Below are 23,967 nucleotides of genomic sequence, written 5' to 3'. Positions count from 1 at the left end.
GCTTCTTGGCATTGATCGGGGCCCCCTATTTTCCCAGGGCCCTAAGTGTTTGCTTAACTCGCTATTGGTTAGGTCCGCCCCTGGAGAGAATGAGAGTGTATGAGTGTTTCCAAGTGATGGGTTGCAGCTGGAAGGGCATCTGCTGCATAAAACATATGCTGGATAAGTTGGCGGTTCATTCCGCTGTGGAGACCCCTGATGAATAAAGGGACTAAGCCAAAGGAATATAAATAAATGAAGGCAATTTAAATGTTCTGTTTTACACAGCCATATGCGCATTAGTTAAAAGGATGGAAAATAAAAATTACATTGTTATTTAAAGAAAATGTTCCCAAATACAAGTGGTAATTAAATATCACTTCGATATTTTTAAAGTATTAATGTATGTTACTATAATAATTATAATATTTAAACTGTCCATGATACTGTAAATACTATATATATATATATATATATATATATATATATATATATATATATATATATATATATATATATATATATATATATATATTCATGAGCTGCTCACGGTCAAAAGATCACAGTGCTGCAAGTCATTAAAAAACAAATCACTTCCTAAATACTTCGAATCGTACTATGATAAAAGTCTTCGCTGAATTAATTCAGTCTTCGCTGGAACTCTTCATTCGCCAGTACACCGGCGCACCCTTAGCAACGTCTGCTTCTCGACCAATCAACTGCGCGAATCTCTTTCAGCGTCATGAATATTCATCAGTAAGGCCTTCGCCGTAGTAGTGCGCAACAGAGGCGATGCAAAGGCGGAGTTTTACCGGCGGGGCTGGTGGGGAACGGATGAGCGGATCACATCCCTCCCTTCCCGTCTTTTGTAGTCAAGGAAGAAGAAAGATGGCGCCTACACATGTATTGAGATGCTGCCAGAGGGGTCTGGCGTGGATACCGGTGATATTTATTGCTTTAGTGGTGTGCTGGTCGTATTATGCATACGTGGTGGAGTTGTGTCTACGTGAGTTCGCTGTATTATTCATATCTGACGGTCACGCGCCTACCGGAAGTCACTGAACTGAGACCTCTATGAATGATTTGTTTACATGAACAGGCTAATTAGCGTATTGATTGAGGCAAAACAACACGGATTATGGTCGTGATGTGGTTTTGAAGCGGTGTATCATGGCCGATATTAGGGAGTGTTTCTACTGGTGGATCCCGAGATAATATGTTATCGGTTTACTTAACAGTTTAATTTGATTTATAGAAGTTCATATCCATTTGCAAGTTACCTATCTAGTTTTATCTTATATGAAAGTTTGTTAGAGTGTTACAGGAAGACGCCCTTTAAGTAAATATTTCTTGACATGTCAACTACTTACAGGAAATAATTGCTGTTTTTAAAATGTATCATAATTCCAAAATGTGTGATAGATAGATAGATAGATAGATAGATAGATAGATAGATAGATAGATAGATATGTTTCAAGTTAATATTTGATTGAAGCAAAGTGACGTTTCCTCATTCTCTTTCAGTTACTATTTCCAGCACTGGTGAAAAAAGTGAGTAATCCTTTTTGGCATGATGTATACTCTGCAGATATGAAGTACACAACTTAAACTTTAGTTCATTTCTCATTAATAAACTGCATTACTTTTAAGGCAGTGCTTCCTACAGGATTGAAATGTACTTGTGGTGGTAGACAGATTGAAACACACCTTTTACCCACAGCGCATAAATGGTTAATTACATGTGACAAACGAAACGAAAAATTATTTTAAAAAGCCTGTTGAAATTATAGAAATCCACTATTTCTTTTATTTTTATGCTATTTAGGAGCCATGTGCACCCACTGACAGCTAAAGGCTGCTCTCTTTCTCTCTCTCTAAAGTTGCTTTATTGGCTTGACTTTTACAGTACTGCCAAAGCATTTTAGATATGTATAAAGTAATATATTAACATCATTAAATTAATTAAATATACAGAAAAAGAAAAAAAAAGTAAAAGAAAATTTACTTAAAAAGTGAATAATTACTAGAATAAAAAGTGTCGATTAGTTGAATGAGGCAAATTAGTTAATTAGCTGTTTCTGATAGTTTACAAATATTTAACATTTTACATGGTAAAATTTTTCTGAGTCGTTTATTAAATTATTAATCATTTAATGTAAAGAGAAGATTTTCTTAACGTCCTTTGGCATGCGATTGGCCGTCGGATGCTAATCATCTGAAAGTAAATGTACTGCAAATGTTTAACACCACAATGTGGGATTACCGACACAAAAGCGGAGAAGAATTATACAGTTTAATCCCAGGTAAAAAGCACTGCTAACTCCATTTCTAAATTACAAGTGGATAATATAGTGGTTAAATGTAGCGATGTACAATATATCGATTACTTTATTGAAATCGGTCAATAATACAGTTGTGTTTAATGTTATCTGCCTGGTAAGAAGATAAAGTCAGCAATGAGAGGTTTTTTTACCTTAGGAAAAACAGAGGCCTTCAAAGTTGCTGTTTATGAAGTATTTTGTTAAAAGCAAGATCTTAATTTGTCTTTGATTTCTGTGCTTACGGTTTTTAAACGAAGAAATTTGCCAATATATTTGTTTGCATTTTCCCAGGGTAATCAGAGTCAGATAAAATAACATTGTATTTATCGGTTTACATATCATATCAGAATCAGTTTTAGAATCATAAACAATATATTATTGCTTTCAAATGAAAAAAAAAAACAGCCATATTATTGCATCCCAGGTTAAAGGTGACGTTTAGAATAACTATAACTCTGGGTTAAGTGTAGACTGAAAATCCCAATGACTAACAGATCAGTCAAAATCAGCAAAAGTTCTTTGTCAAGTTCACACAACAACTTTTATTCAGAGCATTAATATGAAAAATTGCTTTCAAGAGTTACAGAAAAATAATATGCATTGATAAATGAAAAAAAATATTATATTAAAATTATTATATTATTATATTAAATATAATATAATATAAAATAAAATTATTATTATAATTATAATGTTTGTATATTTATTATTTACTTTATTATTAATATTCTAATATTATAATTATTATTGCTAATTAATTATTATATACTATCATGTATATAATACAGATGTTTATGTGCATTCGTAAATGTACAGTCATATTATTATTAATATTCTTTCATTATTTACTTTTTATAAATATTTTAACTATTTTAACTATTATATATATTTTATTATTATTGTTCATTTATCAATATATACTCGCATGTATATAATACAGATGTTTAAATGTACAGTCATATTATTATTAATAATATTGTTATTCATTAATTCATTATGTACTTTATTATACAATTTTTATTATTACTATTATTATTGTTCATTTATCAATATATACTTGCACGTATAAAATACAGATGTTAATATGCATTTATAAATGTACAGTCACTTTATTATTATTATTGTCCATTTATTATTGTCCATTTATTATTGATATTCTATTAATATCAGTATTATGGTTTATTTATTATTATATACTGTCATGTATATAAAACAGATGTTTATATGGATCCATAAATGTACAGTCACATTATTATTATTATTATTATGTTGTTCATTCATTATTTTCTTAATATTGATTATTTATTATTATTATTAATTGAACAATATATACTCTCATGTGTATAATACAGATGTTAATATGCATTTTTTATAAATGTACAGTTACCTTATTATCATTATTATTGTCCAATTATTATTTATTTTAGATTTAATTATCTATAATTAACATTTCTATTGTTGATTTATTCTTATATACTGTCGTGTATAATACAGATGCATAAATGTACAGTCACTTTATTATTACCATTATTATTGTGCATGCATTATTTACTTAAATTTTATTTATTACTATTAATATTATTGTTAATTTATCATTATATACTCTCATGTGTATGTAATACAGATGTTAATATGCATTCCTAAATGTTCAAAGTCACCTGAGCACAGTTTTTAGGCCCGTGCAGTTTTTGGTCTGTTCTTGTGCTGCTGACTGTAGCTCTCCAGCAGTCAGACTGCATCAGTAATCACAAATGCCTTTATAGCGACTGATTTATACTCCGGCTGTTTCTGGCAGGCTTGTGCAGGCTTGTTGTTAATGACTCTTCATCTCTTTCTGTTCCATGCAGTCGTCTACCTGGTGGTGTTTCACCTCTCATTCGTCATGTTTGTGTGGTCATACTGGAAAACCATCTTTACCAAACCAGCAAATCCTTCCAAAGAGGTACGGCGAGTTTGGAAAATCTGTTTTCTTTTTTTACCCGATATAGCACACCACATAAGTGAGATGCTTATTAGTATGATGTGTTAATTCAGCCTTTATGAATAAATTCACACTATATTGGCTTCCATGGAGTGAGGTTTTTTTAGATCCATTTACACTCTTTTTTAACTTGAGATGCTGATTTGTCACACATTGAGCTGTTTGTTTTGTGTTGCGTCTCAGTTCTGTCTACCCAAATCAGAGAAGGAACAGTATGAGAAAGAGCAGCGGCCAGAAACTCAGCAGGAGATCCTGAAGAAAGTGGCCACCAGTCTGCCTCTCTATACCCGCACCGGGGCAGGAGGTTAGAAATCTTCTTTACACTTTCAAAGTGTTTAGCGGCAGTTAGTCAGAAGCTGGTATTTAGACTAAGGACCATATTTAAGGGGCGTGTGTAATTTTTCACATTCTGCTGACCCTACTGTTCTGACGACAAACAGGATGTCACAAGGGCAATGTGCAGAAACATGGACATCTAAAGTATATTTGCAGTTAAGGGCAGATATAGGTTTATGTTTTAATAATTTAAATGTTCCATTTATATCAGTCAAACTGAATGATCGTATAAATCTTTATTGGGAACTTGTAAGGTTAATATTTCTCCATTTGTAATATAATTTTTTATTAGCAGATTATTTTTGTCAATTATATTTTGTATAATAATATTTTAGATTTATTTTTTTCTATACATTTATTTAACATTTTTGTTTATTTTGGATTTTACCAGATATTTTAACCTAGATCTCTTTATCTTTTAATCTGTCAGTCTATCATTCAATCTTACTTTTTAAATTGTTTTGGAATTCATGTTTGTCTTACCTTACGTTTGTTTAATAATAATAATAATAATAATAACAATAATAATAATAATTATTATTATTATTAACTTTCCCTTTTACCTTTTCCCTATATTATTTTTATTGTTGTTGTTATTATTATTATTATATACTTATTCTATTATTATTATTATTATTATCATTAAGGTTCCTTTTCATTTTTGACATTAGCTTTTACCCTTTTATTTATTATTATTATTACCCTTTTTCCCTATTATTATTATTATTATTAGTAGTAGTAGTAGTATTAATAACTATCCCATTTTTATTATTATTTTTGTTATTATTATCAACTTTTCCTTTCATTTTTGATTTATTTGTCAATTGTGATATTGTTATTTAATTGATTTATTTATTTTATTTATTACTACTACTTCTTGAAGTTTTTCCCTATTATTATTATTATTGTTGTTGTTACTAACTTTTCCTTTTATTTATTTATTATTATTAATATTATTATTATCTTTGTGCCTATTATTATAATAATTATTATTAACTTTTACTTTCATTTTTGAAAGATTGCTATTAGCTTTTTCCTTTTTATTTATTAATATTAACTTTTTCCCTATTATTATTAATAATATTATTGACGTTTTTTTCCTATTATTGTTATAATCATTATTATTATTATTAACTTTCCCTTTCGTTTTTTTTTCTCATTATTATTAGCTTTTTTCTTTTTATTTATTAATATTTACCATTTAAATATTTAGTTTATTTTTTGTTTATTTATTATTACTATTATTATTGATTTATTAATATATATTATGTATTTTAACTTGGATTAATGCTGTAAAAATATACTATAAAAAGTATTTTAAAAAACAAAACAAAAAAAGTATAAAAATACAAAAATATGGTCATAGAAGCTGACCTCATTTATTTTCCCGTTTTTTATTCTAGCTATTCGATACTGTGACCGTTGCCAGGTCATCAAGCCAGACAGATGTCATCATTGTTCTGCTTGTGACATGTAAGTCATGTGTGTCATTTTAGCTACCTTATCCGCCACATTTTGGTTGTATTTCTTGAACATTACTCTAAATTTTTGTTCTTGTTCCTGGCAGGTGTGTGCTAAAGATGGATCATCACTGTCCATGGTAAGTGAGATGCTAGTTATTGAAACTGAAATTTAATTTGTTGAAAGCCGTAGAACACCCTGCTGAAGTTTTTCATTATTTTTCATCTCCCACAGGGTGAATAATTGTGTGGGTTTCTCCAACTACAAGTTCTTCATCTTGTTCCTGACTTACTCGCTTGTTTACTGCTTGTTCATCGCAGCTTCTGTCCTCCAATACTTCATAAAGTTCTGGACAGTGAGTAAATCACCTTTTATGATATTTACTTTTGTATCTTTCTTCCATGTGTTTCAATATTTGTATTGCCATGTTGTGTTGTATGAATGTAGGGCTGATCGATTAATCAGAGGCGATTTTCATGTGCATTTTGTCAGTAAAGCAGGTTCTGTAGTGTAAACAGTAGTAAATCTCAAACACTTTCAGATGGGGCAGAATTAAAAAAAAGAGAGTCATAGTCCACTGACAAGGTACACAATAGTGTTCATAATCGCAGAAGTCGAAAATAATTGAAGAGCAAAAAATAATAGTTTGCGTACCTTCTCAATGAACTAAAAAAAAACATTTAATAACATGTTTTTACGGCAAACACATTTCATAACTTCAGTAAAGTGTTTGAAATAAATCCTCCGATGAGATTATTTCATAGTTGTGTGACTACGTGTGGCAGTTTAATTTTCAGTTTTTTCAGCAAATATAGGGAATTCCTGCATTTCTTATTCGAGGGTTAAATACTACTGATCACAGAACTGTGCTTCCTTAACAAGATGTGCTTTTGCTAATTGTTTTTCGATTTATTGGACAGCCCTAATTATGTGTGATTCACACATGATGTGTGGATAGATATGTGTGGATAGATAAGTGACTCCAGCTGTTTCCTCTCTGCATTTCCTCCATGTGCTAGTCATGCATAAGTTTATCTCCCATATACCTTAAACTCACTTGTCTATTCTTTCACTCAATATATAAAAATATACACCTCTCCATCACCATAGAAAAGTGAAGCCAAAAATGCCCATTGTGTCACTGCTGTTAATTTAAGCCCAAGTCTGTACAATAATACATTTCCACCAATTGATGAAGTCTGCACAATATACAAGTCCCGCCAAAATTTCAGCAGAGCCAATCACAAATCACGACACCACCCCCATTTTTATGCACCAAATAACCAAAAACAAACACATACCTCAGTGAGATAATACCTTTCTAAACTAATGGGGATTTTTGATTTGCCTGAGGTCTTATTTGTGTATCTATTCTATAGGCTGGAGGTTTATCAGCTATACTGCAGCCAGCCACCAGGGGTGGCTGATATTTTGGCTTCACTTTTTTAGGATCTATGAGTGACACTTCAGCCAATCTCAAACTACCATTATACTTTCTTTTTCATTTCATCTGCTTGTTTCACTTGCGCTGCCATTCAAAAGATAGACCAGTTTTACCAAATATCTATAAATTGTTCAAAAGTGAAAGACATTTGTGATATAACACAGAAAGTCGTGACGACGCATCAGTTTTCAAATTTGATTATTAAAATAAATTTTACTGCAGCTCATTAAACAGAATCCTTGTGTAAGAATATCTTGACTATAAAACATATTTAAAAACAATGTGTATAGTTAAACTATATTAGAGAATGATTTTATTTATAAATGTTTAAAAATGACTAAATGAACATATCTTATTTGACCTTTTATCAGTATTGTTGTTATCTGACTGTATTTTTTTGTATGATGCTTGTTTATTAAGAAACTGTCATGTTTGTAAATATGTATTGAATATTTATTACTAGGAATGTCCAGATTCGATCATGTGATCAAAAATCAGGCCTAATCACGCAGTTTCAGAATCGGACGATACATCCCGATCAGGACTCGAATATAGCACAACAGCGGCATTTAACTTCGCTAATAACTCGAAGTCAGAATTATAAGCTCCACTGAATTATTAGCTCCCCTATTTATTTTTTTCCTTAGTTTTTGTTCAACAAAGAGAAGATTTTTTTTAACACATTTCTAAACTTAATAGTTTTAATTACTCATCTCTAATAACTTAGATAATCTAATAACTTAGATAATTTTCTAATAATCTTAGAAAATTAAAAACTGCTTTTTTTTAGCCGTAATAAAACAAATAAGAAAAAAACATTATCAGACATACTGCGAAAATGTCCTTGCTCTGTTAAACATAATTTGGGAAACATTTAAAAAAGAAAAAAAATTAAAAGGGGGGCTAATAATTCTGACTTTAAATGTATATATATATATAATGTCATTATCTTTTAACACATCTATAGTTATGCTGTGGCACAAAGTTAGACCTCTTGCTTGACTTCACACTGAAACAGCAGCAAGTGTGGCATGACATCACTTTGTTGCAGAGACGTTATTGGTTAAATGCCGCTGTTGTGCTGGGAGGCGCACCCCTGCCATAAAATGCACCCCCTCTAAAATGTGCATCTAGTAAATGAAATTGTTAAAAAGGATAATAACAATAGAGTTATGACACTAATGAGAGTGACTTGTGTTAATTTCATGAAACCTATCCCTTACACAAGATAAATAAATAAATAGATTGATAGACTTTAAATGAAAAAACGATGAGATTAAGTAAATTATTGAATGTGTGGTTTAGTTTAAAACATCAACAACAATTTTATGTGTTCCATGTAGCCCAGATGTCTGTTTAAAACCCACCAAAAAGCCTCATTTTAGGCTACAATACAGTCAATATTATTATTTTACATTTATTTGTAAAGCTAATGAATTTTAAAATCTGTTTGACTTGTCCTTGATTTATCCATCAAAATAAAATTTTACATTTGTATTTATTTTTTTAAATGTAGACTGAGAATGTTAATGAAAGTCTATGAGGGGGTGCATTTTACGGCAGGGATGCGTTTCTTAGCACAACACCGGAAAAGTAGAACACGGAAGCAGCTTGAAGCGGAAAGCACGACTATGTCTGTGATCTGAAGGTATTATAAAGTCGATAACAACTACATTGCCATGGTAAACTGTGAGATATGTAAACTTGGGATTGCCTCCTTTGTATTCAAGTTGAGATGCTATTTGTTTTTTTTTTATTAGATTATTTTATATTCACTGTCGCACTAAAGGTCAAAAGGGAAGAATTTATGTTATTTATTACTTGATTGTTCAAGATACCTCACTGAAGTGTTCTGTTTGTTGAATGTTAAAATAAGGTGAATTAAAAAAATAATAATAAACATCCTAGATCTGTTTCTTCACTCTCCTTTTTTTCTTTTTTATGTATGATAGAAGAATCGGATCTGGTTTCGGTATCGGTAAATACTTGAAATTAAATGACTCTCACTCGGACCCTTATCGGGACATCCATATTTATTACCAATGTTATCATAAATCTAGCCAAAGCTGCTGATATGGCATTAAAACATTATATTTAATTCTATATTAGCATATTTGAATGATTTCCAAAGGATTATGACTCACAGAAGGAAAACAATCACAATTTAAATATATTTAAAAGAAAATATCTGTCTTAAGGTGTCATAATATTTCACAATATTGTTGGTCCAAAAGCTTTTGAATGGTATTTTCATTTCTCCATGTAGTTGTTTGTCATCCTTCTCTTTTCACCTGAGTTCTTCTGCTTTGCTTCTGCTCTCCCCGTGTCTAACTGTCTGTCTCTGTTTGCACTAAGCTTTGCCGGAGGAAATCGGCAGAGAATTGTCCAAAGGTAATCCCTCATAGTGTTTAGTAAACGTGTCAGTGTTAGCAACTGTTTTTGTCGTCTTAACCCTGTGCCCCTACTGTACCCGTCAGGTTTTGTCGGAGTGACTTGTTGCTCATGTCTTGCCCATTGTTGATCGATGTCTTCTCTCTCTCACCCTCCTCTCTCAGAGTGACCTGCCAGAGTCTCACGCCAAATTCCATGTCTTGTTTCTCTTTTTTGTGGCGGCCATGTTCTGCATCAGCATTCTTTCACTCTTCACTTACCACTTGTGGCTTGTGGGAAAAAACAGGTCCACCATAGGTAAAGCTCCTGACCATATTCACTTCTCTGTATTTTTGTTTTTTTTTTGTCTTCACGTGTGTGTCGATGGATTCATGTGTCTGCAGACGACCTGCTCACTATAGTTACCATGGCAACAGCTGTAGCTGGCTGTGCTAAAGCTTGTTCGGATTTATTTTGGTGCAGCGGTCATTTCAATTTCCAGGGTTTGAGCAAATCAGTCAAACAGACTTTAAAGTACAACTGAAATCAATAATAACTATGGGATTTTGTTAGCTCACGTTGCCAGTTTTGTGGTGAACAATTCATCTGGGCATGTCAGTGAGAAAATAAAAATAGTTTGCCCTTGTAATCTGAAATTAAAATCTGAAAATGCACTTCCTGTTTCAGTTAAATTCTCAGATTATGTCTGTCTGAGGTATTGGGCATGGCTAAAATACTTAACCACGCCCCTCCAAATGTCAGTTTTGACAGCAAACAGAAATGATGAAGCTGTCTGTTTTGTCACGTTTCCACTGAGTGGTACAGTATGGTACGGGTCTGTATGGGTCACCTTTATCAGGCTTGCGTTTCCACCGCCAAAGTAAAAGTAAGTATGTCAAAGTAAAGCTGTACGGGTCGTTTACATATCATATGAGAAGCACTTCTCACAAAACAGATGCTTATACACATAAATACTTGTGTATAAATGTTCATTACATTAAATATATAAAATAAAAAATAAACGCAACTTGTATGAACACATTCAGATCCTTACAGTCTCTGAAATGTTACCATTTACAGAAAAAACTACACACAACATACATTTAGTCATTATTTGGCTTCAAAAACAACACGCAACATGGCCTACAGTCAGTGCAAACCTCTAATCTGTATCTTTAATCTTCCCCAACACATGTAAACTCTGTTCAAGAGAAATTCCGTCATTCTGAGTTGATAATAGTCATAAACATGGCTGTTTGTTCCCATTTTAGGTTGCTGAAAGAATCATTTTCTCCTTTGCTTTTGGCGCTTGTTCATTTCTGAAAGGATTGAGTGTTGGAAGCACTTCAATAATCACAGGCTTTTTATTATCATCAGCTCAAGAAGTTATTTCAAATATAGACGCGCGGCGAGCTTTTTCATTCTCCTGGCTTTTACACGAGCTTGTGACGTTTCTCTGTACACTAATAACATTCAATTTCGCGTCTTGCTCTGCCTTTTGGTACCCTTTTGTTGTGCTACGTAGCCTTTGAAAAGGGTACCCAAAAAATGGCATGGTACGGTTCACTTTTAGGTACTTGACAGTTTAAATTGCCATAAAAGCATAACCGTACTGTACCATACATTACTGCTCAGTGGAAATGGGCCTTTAGGCTGTAATAACTCTTCTAAACTCATTTCCCGATCTTTCTGAATGAAATGCCTACTTTACTACATCTGATAAGCTTGCCGTAGAAAAAACAAGCCACTCTTTTGGCATTTAATAATATGTCTCTCTAGGAACTGCGTTACAATATGAAATGAATGGTCACAGCTTCGGGTTTATGCAGACTTTATTATGCAGAATTTCATGTCGTTTTCACATCAGCTTATGTGATTTAGTTTGTAAAAGCATAATACAGCTTCAACCACAAGCTCTGTGTTTTCAGGTTCTTGGTTGTTGTGCATCTTAAAACATTTGAGGTTGGTAATAAAAAAAGGAACGTTTGTAATGGCAGAGCTGAATTTTCAGCATCATTAATCTAATTATAAGTGATACAATCACAGAAATCGCTCTAATATACTGATTCGCCGCTTAAGACACATTTCTTAATGCAAATATTGTTAACGGAAGAACAGTTGTTGCTTTATATATCTGTGAATACCATAATATACTTTTCAAGATCCTATAATTTAATGAAAACTGAGAACTATGTATGCATTTTTGTTTGTCGTATTATTTAGATGTTTGTTTTTAATGTCATTACTGTCAATTTAACCCTTGTGTGTCATTTTTAGAAAGGTACAGAGAGGTTGAAGTCAACAAATGTCAGTGCAATCCAGATTTTGTTTTTATTTTAATACTTTTTTTTTTAAATCACATTTTAATTTTTAATATATTTATATGGGACATTTAATGCACCCTTGTTGAATAGTTTAAATTAATAGTAGAATTAATAGATTAATTCCTCCATTAATTCCAAAATTCTGACCCCTAAATTTTGAATAACAGTATATGGATTTGACCCTTTCCTTGGCTTGTTCTTTATCTGCAGAAGCATTCAGAGCCCCGGTCTTCAGAAATGGCCCTGATAAAAATGGATTTTCTCTGGGCTTCAGCAAGAACATCGCTCAGGTGTTCGGAGACGAGAAGAAGTACTGGCTGCTACCTGTCTTTACCAGGTGAACCTCAATATTAATCTGAGCTTACTTCTGCTTGTTCATGCAAGTTTTTGTGAAACTATTCTAATTTAATGGTTCACTTATGCCGATAACACTCCAAAAATATAGTTCAGTAATATAATTTTTTGCTCGTTGAAATGAATGGGTGTAAATAATACTTTTTTCTGTTACAGTCAAGGAGATGGGCTTTCTTTTCCTACACGGTTGGTCACGATTGATCCAGAGCAGCCCACTGAATGTCTCCAGCTTGGTGGCTTGGATAAAGGGTGAGGTGCAATTTCATCTCTCATCATTGTAGAATATTGTTTCTGGAAACAAGCCCAAAAAAAAACAGATGAATAAAAGTAACTCAGTGTGGTTTATTTCCCTCAGTGCTGTAGAAGTATCTGCAGAGCAAACCAGTCCTCTCAGTGAATCTCAAAACCGTCTGCTAGGCAACGATTACCACAGTGAAGAGGATCACAAAGAGACAGAAGTCCTAAAGTCTGGTACGTTTCATATTTCGCTTTGTTTTAGCTGGTGTTATGGAGAAGATGTTGAAAATAATCATGACATTTTATTTTAGATGAAAGTGAGGCCATCACTATCTCCATTGAGAGTGAGTCATAGCCAGGTAAGCTAGACTATATTTATTATTTTCTGTTTTATGTGATCAACAATTTAAAGTAGGATATAACGGATCGATCACTACTGATCACACCCCTACAGTTAATAATGCACTTGACCTGCAGATTAATAACTTTTTTTTATTATTAATTGTTAACAAAACATACAGGCTGAAAAACCTATATAATGAAACGTATCAATTCAAATACCCCCACCCCCCTCCCCTCCGGTCTCTTGAAACTGGGCTTTACAATTAATAGGAATTAACATAAAAACAAAAACAGAATACAGTATCAAATATCAATTATGCAAAGCAAGGCAATTATTCTGGATCCTGATCATTTTTTTGTGCAATAAACAAGGAGATTTTGTTAGCAGCTAAAGTCCAGATCTGTAATGTACTCATTTGTACCAAGTTCACTTGCGCCGTGGATAACTCCAACATTATAATGTCTTGAAGTTGTACCAACCACTTGTACATGTCCAAATTATGTGGAGGCAGCCAATGTTGGGCTAGTAATTTTTTAGCAGAAGTTAAGCCAGCCAGCCAAACAGCTTTTTGTAGCTTGGAAAGGTTCAATGTAGAATCATCACTCAGTAATAGAGCAGAAGGATTCAATGGTACAGGGTATTCAATCATTTTTGATAGGATGACACATATCTCATCCCACATCATATGGAAAAAAGATCCAGGTTCCTGGTTGGGACATTATCACAGAAAGGATTAAAGGAGGCAGTGATATGATGTCTTTTCAGTGGGGTCCAGTAGGTTCTGTGACAAAAGTAATAGTGAATGAGTTGGTGATTGGGATTTTAAGATGAAGTAAAAATGTTTTGCCATACTCTTTCCCAGTCTGTGACACCCTCTTCTAGTTGACAATCAGTTTCCCAACAGCGCTGTATAGCTAAATTCTTTGCTGTACCCTCTAAGGCCTTTCTGTATATCCATGAGGTAAAATGATTAGTAAAGGACAGATCAAACCAAGCAATGATTGGATGAGTGGGATGATTGTCCCCCCAGGGTGATTAATAACGTTTTTGAATTTTGAATTTGATTTGGCTAATCCAATATTTATAACAATTGCAGAGAGATTATCTCCTGCGTCATGCAAATCACGTGTATGAAGACATTTTGGCTTCCCTGTAAAAAATAATGATGACAGAAAAAGTTGTGGTGGGACCTACCTAACCTAAATGCTTTCTTGGGCTATTATTTAGTGTTTTCTTTCACTGTTTGTTTAACCTGCATCAATGTATTCAGTGTAAAGCTGCATGATCAAACATTAAAAGATCGTGATGACAATTCAAACCCGTGTAACGTGAACGATAAATGATGATGATTTGCATGTTTATTAATACTTCTAAACGCTGCATTCAAATCTGCGCTTGATCGAGAAAGAATCAGTTTTTGCACGTTTCAGTTCATTACAAACAATTAAATAAATAACACCGAAGAACTGGGAGAACAGCATATAGTTCAGATATAAACACTGCTGTTTATGGTAAAGATTAAAATCGCCGTTTAATGAAACAGGACGCTGGTGAATGCTTGACTCTGGTGAAAGCAATTACATTGTGCAACCAACAGGTAGCGACAAACAACCATTCAAATTATGTCACGGAATAGGTTTTCAGTAATGATCCACCTATGTGTGAGATGTTAAATCATTAATTGAAAATAAATATGATCTGTTGTACAAGATCTTAGATTTTTATATTTAGCACTATCAGCAACTGTAGCAAAGATCGTTGTTCGTATTGAATACTTTTCTTTTTTCCAGCTGGCTCTTTCTTGATTTTTATTTTTATTAAAATGACAGGTTTTAAGGTTCTGTTTGTTAAAACCAATGGTTTTTGTAGTAATGTTTTTGTATAAATGGAAAGCAGATGACATTTGTCTCCTTCCTTTTTTTCTGATCCAAAAAATGGTCCGATCTATGGCCCAAAAACCGTAGTGTGTTCCGTACTGTGAGATCTGTGATCCGTTACACAACTAATTTACTGTTGCTAGTATGCTGTTTAAAGCATGTCAGTTTTGTTATGAAGTTTCCCTCTAATTATGTTTTCATCCATTAGAAGTCAAAAGTAGTTTGAGCATCATCATTTGTGGACATTATGCAAATTTGTTAAATCTTTTTGTACAGGAATTAAAGGTGATTTTCCACTACATAGAACAGCACGGTATGGCTCATTTTAGGGGATTTTTTGCACTGCATTCATTGCTATCTTGTACCACCTTGATTGACGTTTCAACCATTACCAAAATGTGACATATACACACTGCGACATGAGACACCATTCATTCATTTTCTTTTCAGCTCAGTCCCATTTATTATTCAGGGGTAGACACAGCCTAATGAACTGCCAACTTATCCAGCATGTTTTACGCAGCGGATACCTTTCCAGCTGCAACCTATCACTGGGAAACACCCATACACTCTTACATTCACACACACACACACACACTACGGAGAATTTTGCCTTTCCCAATTCACCTTTAGCGCATGTCTTTGGACTATGGGGGAAAGTGGAGCACCCGGAGGAAAACCATGCCAACACGGGGAGAACATGCAAACTCCACACAGAAATGCCAACTGACCCAGCCAAGGCTTGAACCAGCGACGTCTAGCTGTGAGGCGATTGTGCTACCCTCTGAAAAACTTCATCTTTAAAAAGTCAGCAGCAGCCTCTGCTGTATTGTTGGTTCGCACAACTAAACTATTTTTATACCACCAAGAAACCTGAAATAGCAGCATGGTGGTAAGTAGAAGAGGTGAAGACATTTGTTGGTAGCCAAGGAGCAGACCCATGGGATGACCCAGAAAGAAAAAGATGATGTCAGAGCAATAGAGGTGGCACAACCATAGCAGTAATCCCACCCACTTTAAGCGGTACTAAACTGCAGTGAAATGCAAACCTAGCTGAGCCATGCCGAACTTGACAAAAAATTTGTTGCACACTTTCGAACCCTTCATCCATTTGTGCATCCCATGTCAGGTCATGTTTTTTTGTTTTCAGGGCAAAACCATAACAAGAATCTCCTTTATAACTCAGAACCGTGACATTTTATCTCTGAATTTTGACTTTAAAACTTGCAATTACATATGGTGCAGTAGCAGATCAGGACATTTCCCTACACTACCCCTAATTTAACAAGTTGAAATTTCGAATTTACAGGGAAAATAGTACTTTTACACTTTTCTGAAAGTTATTATTGACCCAACTGATCCACATTAGCTAATCATGATCCTCCAATCAAAGGATCCCAAATCACTATATATATCCTCATTTCCTTTCTACAACTAGCTTCGTCTGGAAGAAACCCCCCTCCTCCCCTTCTTCCTCCTTTTTTCAGAATGGGCGGCACGGTGGCTCAGTGACTTGCACTCTTTCCTCACAGCAAGAATACCAATGGTGTTGGGTCCTCGCTGAGCCATCTGGTATTTCTGTGTGAAGTTTGCATGTTTTTCCCGTGTCCGTGTGGGTTTCCCCCGCGTTCCCCGGTTTCATCCCACCATCCAAATGTGCTCTATATTATAGATAAAATAAGCCTAAACCTTTTTATGTCTTACTCTCAGGAAGTTCATCTTGGCCTCAGCAGCGGGGGAGTTTGAGATAGACCTGAGCTCAATCTCCACTCGCCCTGCAAAAGGATGGGAGCCCTGGGCTCGAGGATCCCTTGAGCTCAGGGCTCTCTCCCGGGACAGCATGCCAAACAAGCTGTGTATAAATCATGAGCTAAGTGTGAACTCTTGAATTTAAGGCAGTTCACTATCCAATCTGTCTTTTAGGTGACAATCACTGAAACTTATCAGTTCTAAAAGAAAAAGCAAAGTAAGGGCAATTTAATACAATTAATTAAATCACAAAGAACATTTTTTGTTTTGTTAAACAAATATGTATTGTGTCAAATTGATCAAAAGTTGCATTTAAGACATTTATAATGTTATAAATCAATGCTTTTCTTTTTTCTTTGTTCCTCAAAGAAGTCTGAAAAAATGGTTTCCAAAAACAATTAAGCAGAACAGCATTGAAAAATATAATAAAAGTGTATTGAGCACTAAATCATCAAAAGCATCGATACTTGAAGTAATAGCAGCTGAAAATGTAGAATTGTAGAAACGTAATGTAGAAATGTAAAAACCTTTTAAATATATTAAAGTAGCAATACTTATTTTAAATGGTATTATATGTTTCTGTTTTTACAGATCTACTCCACAGTAATTCTAACCACCATGTCATTTCCCCCTGCAGGACTGAAGCTGGTGAGGGGTGAGTCCTCTGTGGTCTCGTGCCTTTGACTCCCAATCCTGGGGACTGTTGAGGAGAATCACAGCCATCAAAGCTGATGCCTTAAACAGCTCTTTTTCTTAAAAAGCCCCTGAACACTTTCCCTTGCCCACTTTCAATTCTTCCTCACATCTGTAAAATTGCCCCCCCCCCCCCAATCCTCCTCCGTTCAACTATAGTAGCTGCGCTCTTTCAACAAAGAGTTTTGCACGCATGTCTTTTTACATTCATCATTTTTGCACAGAAAACTCCTTTGTTGCTCAGGCCTCCAAAGACCCACAAGACATGCAGATCTCACAAATGCATGTTAATTGATACTGAAGATGGACATTTTTTTGAAACGCTTCCCTAAGTGTTTACCAAGAAATGCTGTTTACTTGAGAGGAAGGTTGTAAAACATTTTGACTGAGTTGATGGCTCATTCGCACTTTTTTTTGAATATTAAAACATTTTCAACTCCACTGACGTATAAAACAAACGTTCACGAAGTGCAATGGAGTGTGGACGCCTGCAAAAAGACTCTTCTTGTGCATTCTTAAGCTGCTCCACTTGTGTGGTGACTTTTCTGTTTTCGTCGTGGTTTTTGAGATGATTCTGGTGTGAAGCGTTGCGCACACGTCGGCCACTTTTGCGTATGCCAAATAAAGGGCTTAATACCAGAGCTCTGAACTCTAGGAGTGTTTACAAAATGTCCGTAATACCTCTCTGCTCTTGCAGTGTAGCCAGTGTCGCATTGGAAACCAAATGAAAATCTTTGTAGGTTCCTCCTGCAGTATAAAGAGCGGCATTTACACTGCTTGACATTGTATTGCGCGATAGTCAATGGTCTTTGGTATTGTATCACCAGACTTCTTTTTCCTTTTTTTTTTTACGTATAAGCATTGTGAATAGCTCTTTAAATTGAGAGCACATATTTTTTAAGCCATTTGTTTGCAAAACGGTCCTTTTTGTGTATTTATATTCGTCGTAAGTCATCATTGGTAAGCGTGGGTTATTAATTGTAACTGTAGCGTACGCTTATGTGGAACTGAGTGTGGAAATCCAGATGTTGTTTGTGTACTACAAAGTGAACCCGTCTTGTGTTCTGATGTTTATAAAGAAATGCCTTGACAAATCAAGACATAAATGAGGGGGAAGCAAGTGAATGAAACCAGTGAAAAGAAATTCAATATCTCCTGTACAGTCAGTCAATCACGAATTTTAAATAAGATGGATTATTTTTATTTATAAACCCCACGTCGGCTCATTTTGGGCCTCAAATGGGGTTTTAAGTATTACCAGATGGGTTTTGCTGTTGTTTAGGACATCTTTGACTGTTTATGTGCTGAAAAATGTAGATTTTGACCATGACATTGTTTGGAGGAATGCTGCTGGTTACAGAGATTGCAGCTAATTTTCTATGTAAAATGGTGTAGCTGTTTTGTGGTGTTGAGGAATGAGTTTAGTGGATCAGAATGATTTTCTTTTAAACAACCTCGACGATATATACAAGTTTTCTCAGTTTTGCATCAAAGCATGGCCCTAAAATGATTTTATACATTATTTATAAAATTTTTCTGTTGTCTATAGTTACATTTTTATACGTATTACTTAGGAGAAAAAGTCAACATAAAGCCATAATGAAATTAAATCTAAAATTTGTTAAGTGTACCGTTTTCATTATTTCTGTTACAATAAAAAAACAGGTTTAGTGCATGTCAAGAACAGCTACATGTTTGATCTACTGATGTGCTAAAGGTCGGAGTTGTGTTTTTAAATGACATGTTTTAAAACTCATATGTTACAGATTATGTAAAAAGAAAAACATATTTTTTGATTTTAACATGAATATTTTGTGAATGAAATACATGCTTATATGTGACAAGTAATAATAAATGTCCTTTTATAAAGAAAATCTGGTGGCGTTTCTGCAGCATTTAAAATGTACACTCACTGGCCACTTTATTAGGCACAGCTGTCCAACTGCTTGTTAATGCAAATTTATAATCAGCCAATCACATGGCAGCAACATGGTAGCATGGTCAAGATGCTGCAGTTCAAACCGAGCATCAGAATGGGGAAGAAAGGTGATTTAAGTGACTGAACGTGGCATAATTGTTGGTGCCAGACGGACTGGTCTGAGTATTTCAGAAACTGCTGATCTACTGTGATTTTCACGCACAACTACCTCTAGGGTTTACAGAAAGTGGTCTGAAAAAGAGAAAATATCCCGTGAGCGGCAGTTCAGTGGGCGCAAATGCCTTGTTGATGTTTGAGGAGAATGGCCAGACTGGTTCGAACTAATAGAAAGGCAACAGTAACTTAAATAACCACTCATTACAACCGAGATATGCAGAAGAGCAACTCTGAAAGCACAACACATCCAACCTTGAGGCAGATGGGCTACAGCAGCAGAAGACCACACTGGGTGCCACTCCTGTTAGCTAAGAAAGGAAACAGACTACAATTCGCACAGGCTCACCAAAATTGGACATAGGAGATTGGAAAGACATTGCCTGCTCTGATGAGTCTCAATTTCTGCTGCAACCTTCAGATGATAGGGTCAGAATTTGGCATCAACAACATGAAAGCATGGATCCATCCTGCCTTGTATCAATGGTTCAGGCGGGTGGTGGTGGTGGTGTGATGGTATGCAGGATATTTTCTTATTTGGCCTCATTAGTACCAATTGAGCGTTGTGTCAATGCTACAGCCCAAGATTCATCTCAGACTGGTTTCTTGAACATTAAAATGAGTTCACTGTACTCAGATGGCCTCCACAGTAGCCAGAACTCAATCCAATAGAGCACCTTTGGGATGTGGTAAAACAGCAGATTCGCATCATGCATGTGCAGCCGACAAATCTACAGCAACTGCATGATGCTATCATGTCAATATGGGCCAAATTCTCTGAGTAATATTTCCAGTACCTTGTTGAATCGAAGGATTAAGGCAGTTCTGAAGGCAACAGGGGGTCCAACCCAGTAATAGTAAGGTTTACCTAATAATTTTTATTTTAAACATTTTTATTTCAGCTTGTTCAAACAATTTAAAAAGAGCTAAAACAACAAAATTCTTGAGTATTTTTTTCTTGTTTGTGTTCAATCTACTTTAATTTGTTAAGGAAACTTAATTTGCTTTGGGATAAAATGAAAAAATTAATGGTGTGGAAGCCTATTTTTTAAAGTGTAGAGAACAACAGTAAGGTTAATCAATTGTGCATTTAGATAAGGTCTTTATTTACATGTCTGCATTTTTGGAAAACTTCACTGTAGTACGTATTGGATCCTGAAAGGGGTTTAAGTAGTAACAGATGGGTTTTGTGGTTATTAAGGACATCTGTGCTGGAAAAAAAGAAATTGTATCATTGGGTGACCACACATTGACTATGTTAGGAAGAACACTGCCAAAGACAGCAGAAAGTAATTTTCTAGGTAAAACGGTGATGCTGATTTTGTGGTGTTGAGGAATGTAATGAGAGTGATTTTGTCTTTTTGAAACAGCATTTTTGCTTGTTCGAGAAGGAAAAGAAAAGGAGATTTGTCTTTAACACTGGTAACATCCATACAACATTCGCATAATAGCAGCACTCATCCAGGCAACCACATGAAATAAAAACTTTAAAACAAATTAGCCCCATACATATTACTGCCGGTCATTCTTAACAACCGCACCATTCACATTAAACCCTGATCCCATTCAATACAACAACTGCAACTGGGATAAATGAATTTTTATAAGCATTTCTTCAGGAATTCTTCAGCATTTGTGCGTGCTGATGGTAACATTTGAAAAGCTGAGTGAAGGGGATGTGTGTTATATTTAAAAATCGCACTTGCTGTTTTTAATTTTTTTCTTTTCTTATTTGCCTGATTGAAAATTTGCGAAAATTTATTTTGTTTAAGCATTGTATTACCAAACCATAAAACAATATTATAAATGAGAATGCTCTCAATAGATGATCTACACTCACCGGCCACTTTATTAGGTACATCTAATCAGCTGTTTGTTATTGTAAATTTGTAATCAGCCAATCACATGGCAGCAACTCAATGCATTTAGGCATTTATAGGCATGGGACGATAACAGTTTTTTAGGGTATACAGTGGTTTGAAAAATACTGTAATACCGTTCCTAAGGTATGTGTAAGATGTTTTTATTTCCATTTTTTTGTTTTCATTTTTAGAGAAAAAATATCCAAAGTTCAAATATATCCAAATATCCAAAGATGTTATTTTAAATTGTAAAGAAATCTGTGTTTTTGAAACAAATGAAGATAGCAAAAGTCAATTAATCTTCTGAATTATTTACCCTGGCATGTTTACTGCTCCAAAATATTATAATCCAAAAAATAAAGTATATTATGTTCAAAGGGGGAAAAAAAGTTTTTATTTTTTACCCAGACATTTAAAAAGAATATATTTTAGAGCACAATATCCTGATACCGTGAAACTGATATTTTTATCCAAGGTTATCATACCATCAGAATCTCATACCCGCCCATGCCTAGGCATGTAGATATGGTCAAGACGATGTACTACAGTTCAAACTGAGCATTAGAATGGGGAACAAATGTGATTTAAGTGACTTTGAATGTGTCATAGTTGTTGGTGCCAGACGGGCTGGTTTGAGTATTTCAGAAACTGCTGATATACGTACTGGGATTTTCACACACAACCATCTCTGGGGTATACAGAGAATGGTCCAAAACTCAAATAACCACTCAATTCAACCGAGGTATGCAGAAGAGCATCTCTGAACGCACAATCGTGACGAACCTTAAGGCAGATGGGCTACAGCAGCAGAAGACCACACCAGGTGTCACTCCTGTCAGCTTAGAACAGAAAACTGAGGCTACAATTCACACAGGCTCACCAAAATTGGACGATAGAAGATTGGAAAACGTTGCCTGGTCTGATGAGTCTCGATTTCTGCTGCTAAATTCTGATGGTAGAGTCAGAATTTGGCATCAACAACGGTTCAGGCTGGTGGTGGTGGTGTAATAGTGAGAGGGATATTTTCTTCGGCTCATTAGTATTGAGCATCGTATCAACACCACAGCCTACCTGAGTATTGTTGCTGACCATGTACATCCCTCTTTTTTTACTTTAAAGCATTGTTTGTTCTTTTTCTTTACATTTTATACTTATTAAAAAAGTAATCATAAAGCCATGATGACATTAATGATTAAAAATAAAGACTTATAGTTATTACTAAAACAACAACAATCTGTTTGTTTTTCGAACTAAACGTGTGAGGTTCATATTGTCTTTTATAGTCAAAAGTGGTGAAAACAGTTAATTTTTGAACCTTGCTCAGTAAAAAGGCTTTTAAATTGACTAAATCTAAATCCACTCTTCAGGAGTTAGGGTTAGACCATTGAATTATTACATTATTAAAATAACTTGATAGAAAAGCAATGGATGTCTCTCATTAATCAAGTAGGTGTGTGTTTGTAGACTGGCTTCAAGGGCTGTTCTTTACCCTGAACTCTGTCCAGCTCATTAGCACTGAGGCCATTCAACTCTTATGAATCACAAGTTCAGCATGTTAAACCCACTGTTCTCACACACATTCTGAATTTAACAGTCTTTGTAAACGAGTAAATGTGAGTACATGTATTGTCAGGTATTTGTGAACTTTGATCTGTTTGAGTTTTAACCCTCCCTGTTAGTTCATAGATGTTTAACAAGTCTCAGTTTTTGCTTTGTTGTTATCTATCTATCTATCTATCTATCTATCTATCTATCTATCTATCTATCTATCTATCTATCTATCTATCTATCTTTGGTGAAAGTGGCTGATGTTCTGAGACTAATATTTTGTATAATTTTGTCTCAACCAATTAAAAAGCACCTCAACCCACATGAAGAAATACTATAGTAATTTAAAGTAAATACTAGTGTTTGTGACCCATAATACAGTAAATTGTATTATACTGTATATATAATATTATTTACAACGCTTCGTTAATCAGTGATGTAGTTTTTATAGTAACTATAGTGGACTGATAAACTGTAATAAATACTGTAATATGATTCAGTTTACAGCATACTGGTTTATTGCAGTTCAATATAAATAATAGGTGTAAAAAACTTCAGTTTTGGGTTTATATAACCATTGTTATATTGTGATAGCAACTATAAAATTGCTACAACAGATTCATTCAAGTACTTTACTATAGTATAGCTCAATATTACTACAGTACGCTATTTACAATAAATTGCTGGAGTATTTGTTTCTCCTCCGTAGCACCTGCTTTTTATATGTGTTGTGTGCAATTAGCATTTATTTTTACCGGCTTGTCAAAGACCGAAACTCCTTTCAAGCTTTCGTCTTTGTGAATCCTCAAAGAAAGTAACTGAAGCAAAAGGAACTCTACTCTGATCCTCGTGCGTGTGCGAATGTGACGCTATTGCGCATGCGCAGTGCAGTGAGATGAGAGAGGAGGTTCTCATTGGTCGGAGTCCCATCACTATTAGCCAGTGTATGGGCGGCCCCTTTAACAAGTGCAGGGATTCCTCTGTACACAAAGTCTT

The 23,967-nt window shown here is 34.5% G+C and overlaps 1 protein-coding gene and 1 long non-coding RNA gene across 5 annotated transcripts; one reads left to right on the top strand and one right to left on the bottom strand.

The window, feature by feature from the left end:
- The first annotated feature begins 731 nt into the window (after positions 1 to 731).
- zdhhc20b (zDHHC palmitoyltransferase 20b) lies at positions 732 to 19,343 on the top strand. Of its 4 annotated transcripts, none has more exons than NM_001423810.2 (14): positions 732 to 985; positions 1,504 to 1,530; positions 4,148 to 4,242; positions 4,465 to 4,585; positions 6,021 to 6,090; positions 6,185 to 6,217; positions 6,313 to 6,433; positions 9,878 to 9,913; positions 10,078 to 10,210; positions 12,427 to 12,553; positions 12,727 to 12,819; positions 12,926 to 13,041; positions 13,119 to 13,166; positions 17,414 to 19,343. In NM_001423810.2, exons 1-13 carry the CDS (start codon positions 772 to 774, stop codon positions 13,160 to 13,162), a joined length of 1,230 nt encoding a protein of 409 aa, NP_001410739.2. In that variant the 5' UTR covers positions 732 to 771; the 3' UTR covers positions 13,163 to 13,166; positions 17,414 to 19,343. The 4 variants fall into 4 exon arrangements, with proteins under 4 accessions (NP_001410739.2, XP_087164096.1, XP_087164095.1 ...); XM_087307970.1 differs by having other exon boundaries at positions 850 to 1,318; XM_087307969.1 differs by lacking the exon at positions 9,878 to 9,913 and having other exon boundaries at positions 850 to 985.
- On the bottom strand, positions 11,707 to 23,841 carry LOC147831064 (uncharacterized). The gene is made up of 2 exons (XR_015525037.1): positions 23,727 to 23,841; positions 11,707 to 12,861 (listed from the first exon to the last, which is right to left on the bottom strand). It is a non-coding gene; the product is annotated as an uncharacterized LOC147831064 (long non-coding RNA).
- Positions 23,842 to 23,967: the final 126 nt, after the last annotated feature.

This window comes from Danio rerio, chromosome 24, assembly GCF_052040795.2.
Source record: "Danio rerio strain M-AB ecotype USA chromosome 24, GRCz13ab, whole genome shotgun sequence".
NCBI lineage: Eukaryota > Metazoa > Chordata > Actinopteri > Cypriniformes > Danionidae > Danio > Danio rerio.
This window is presented reverse-complemented; position numbering and strand designations above follow the sequence as displayed.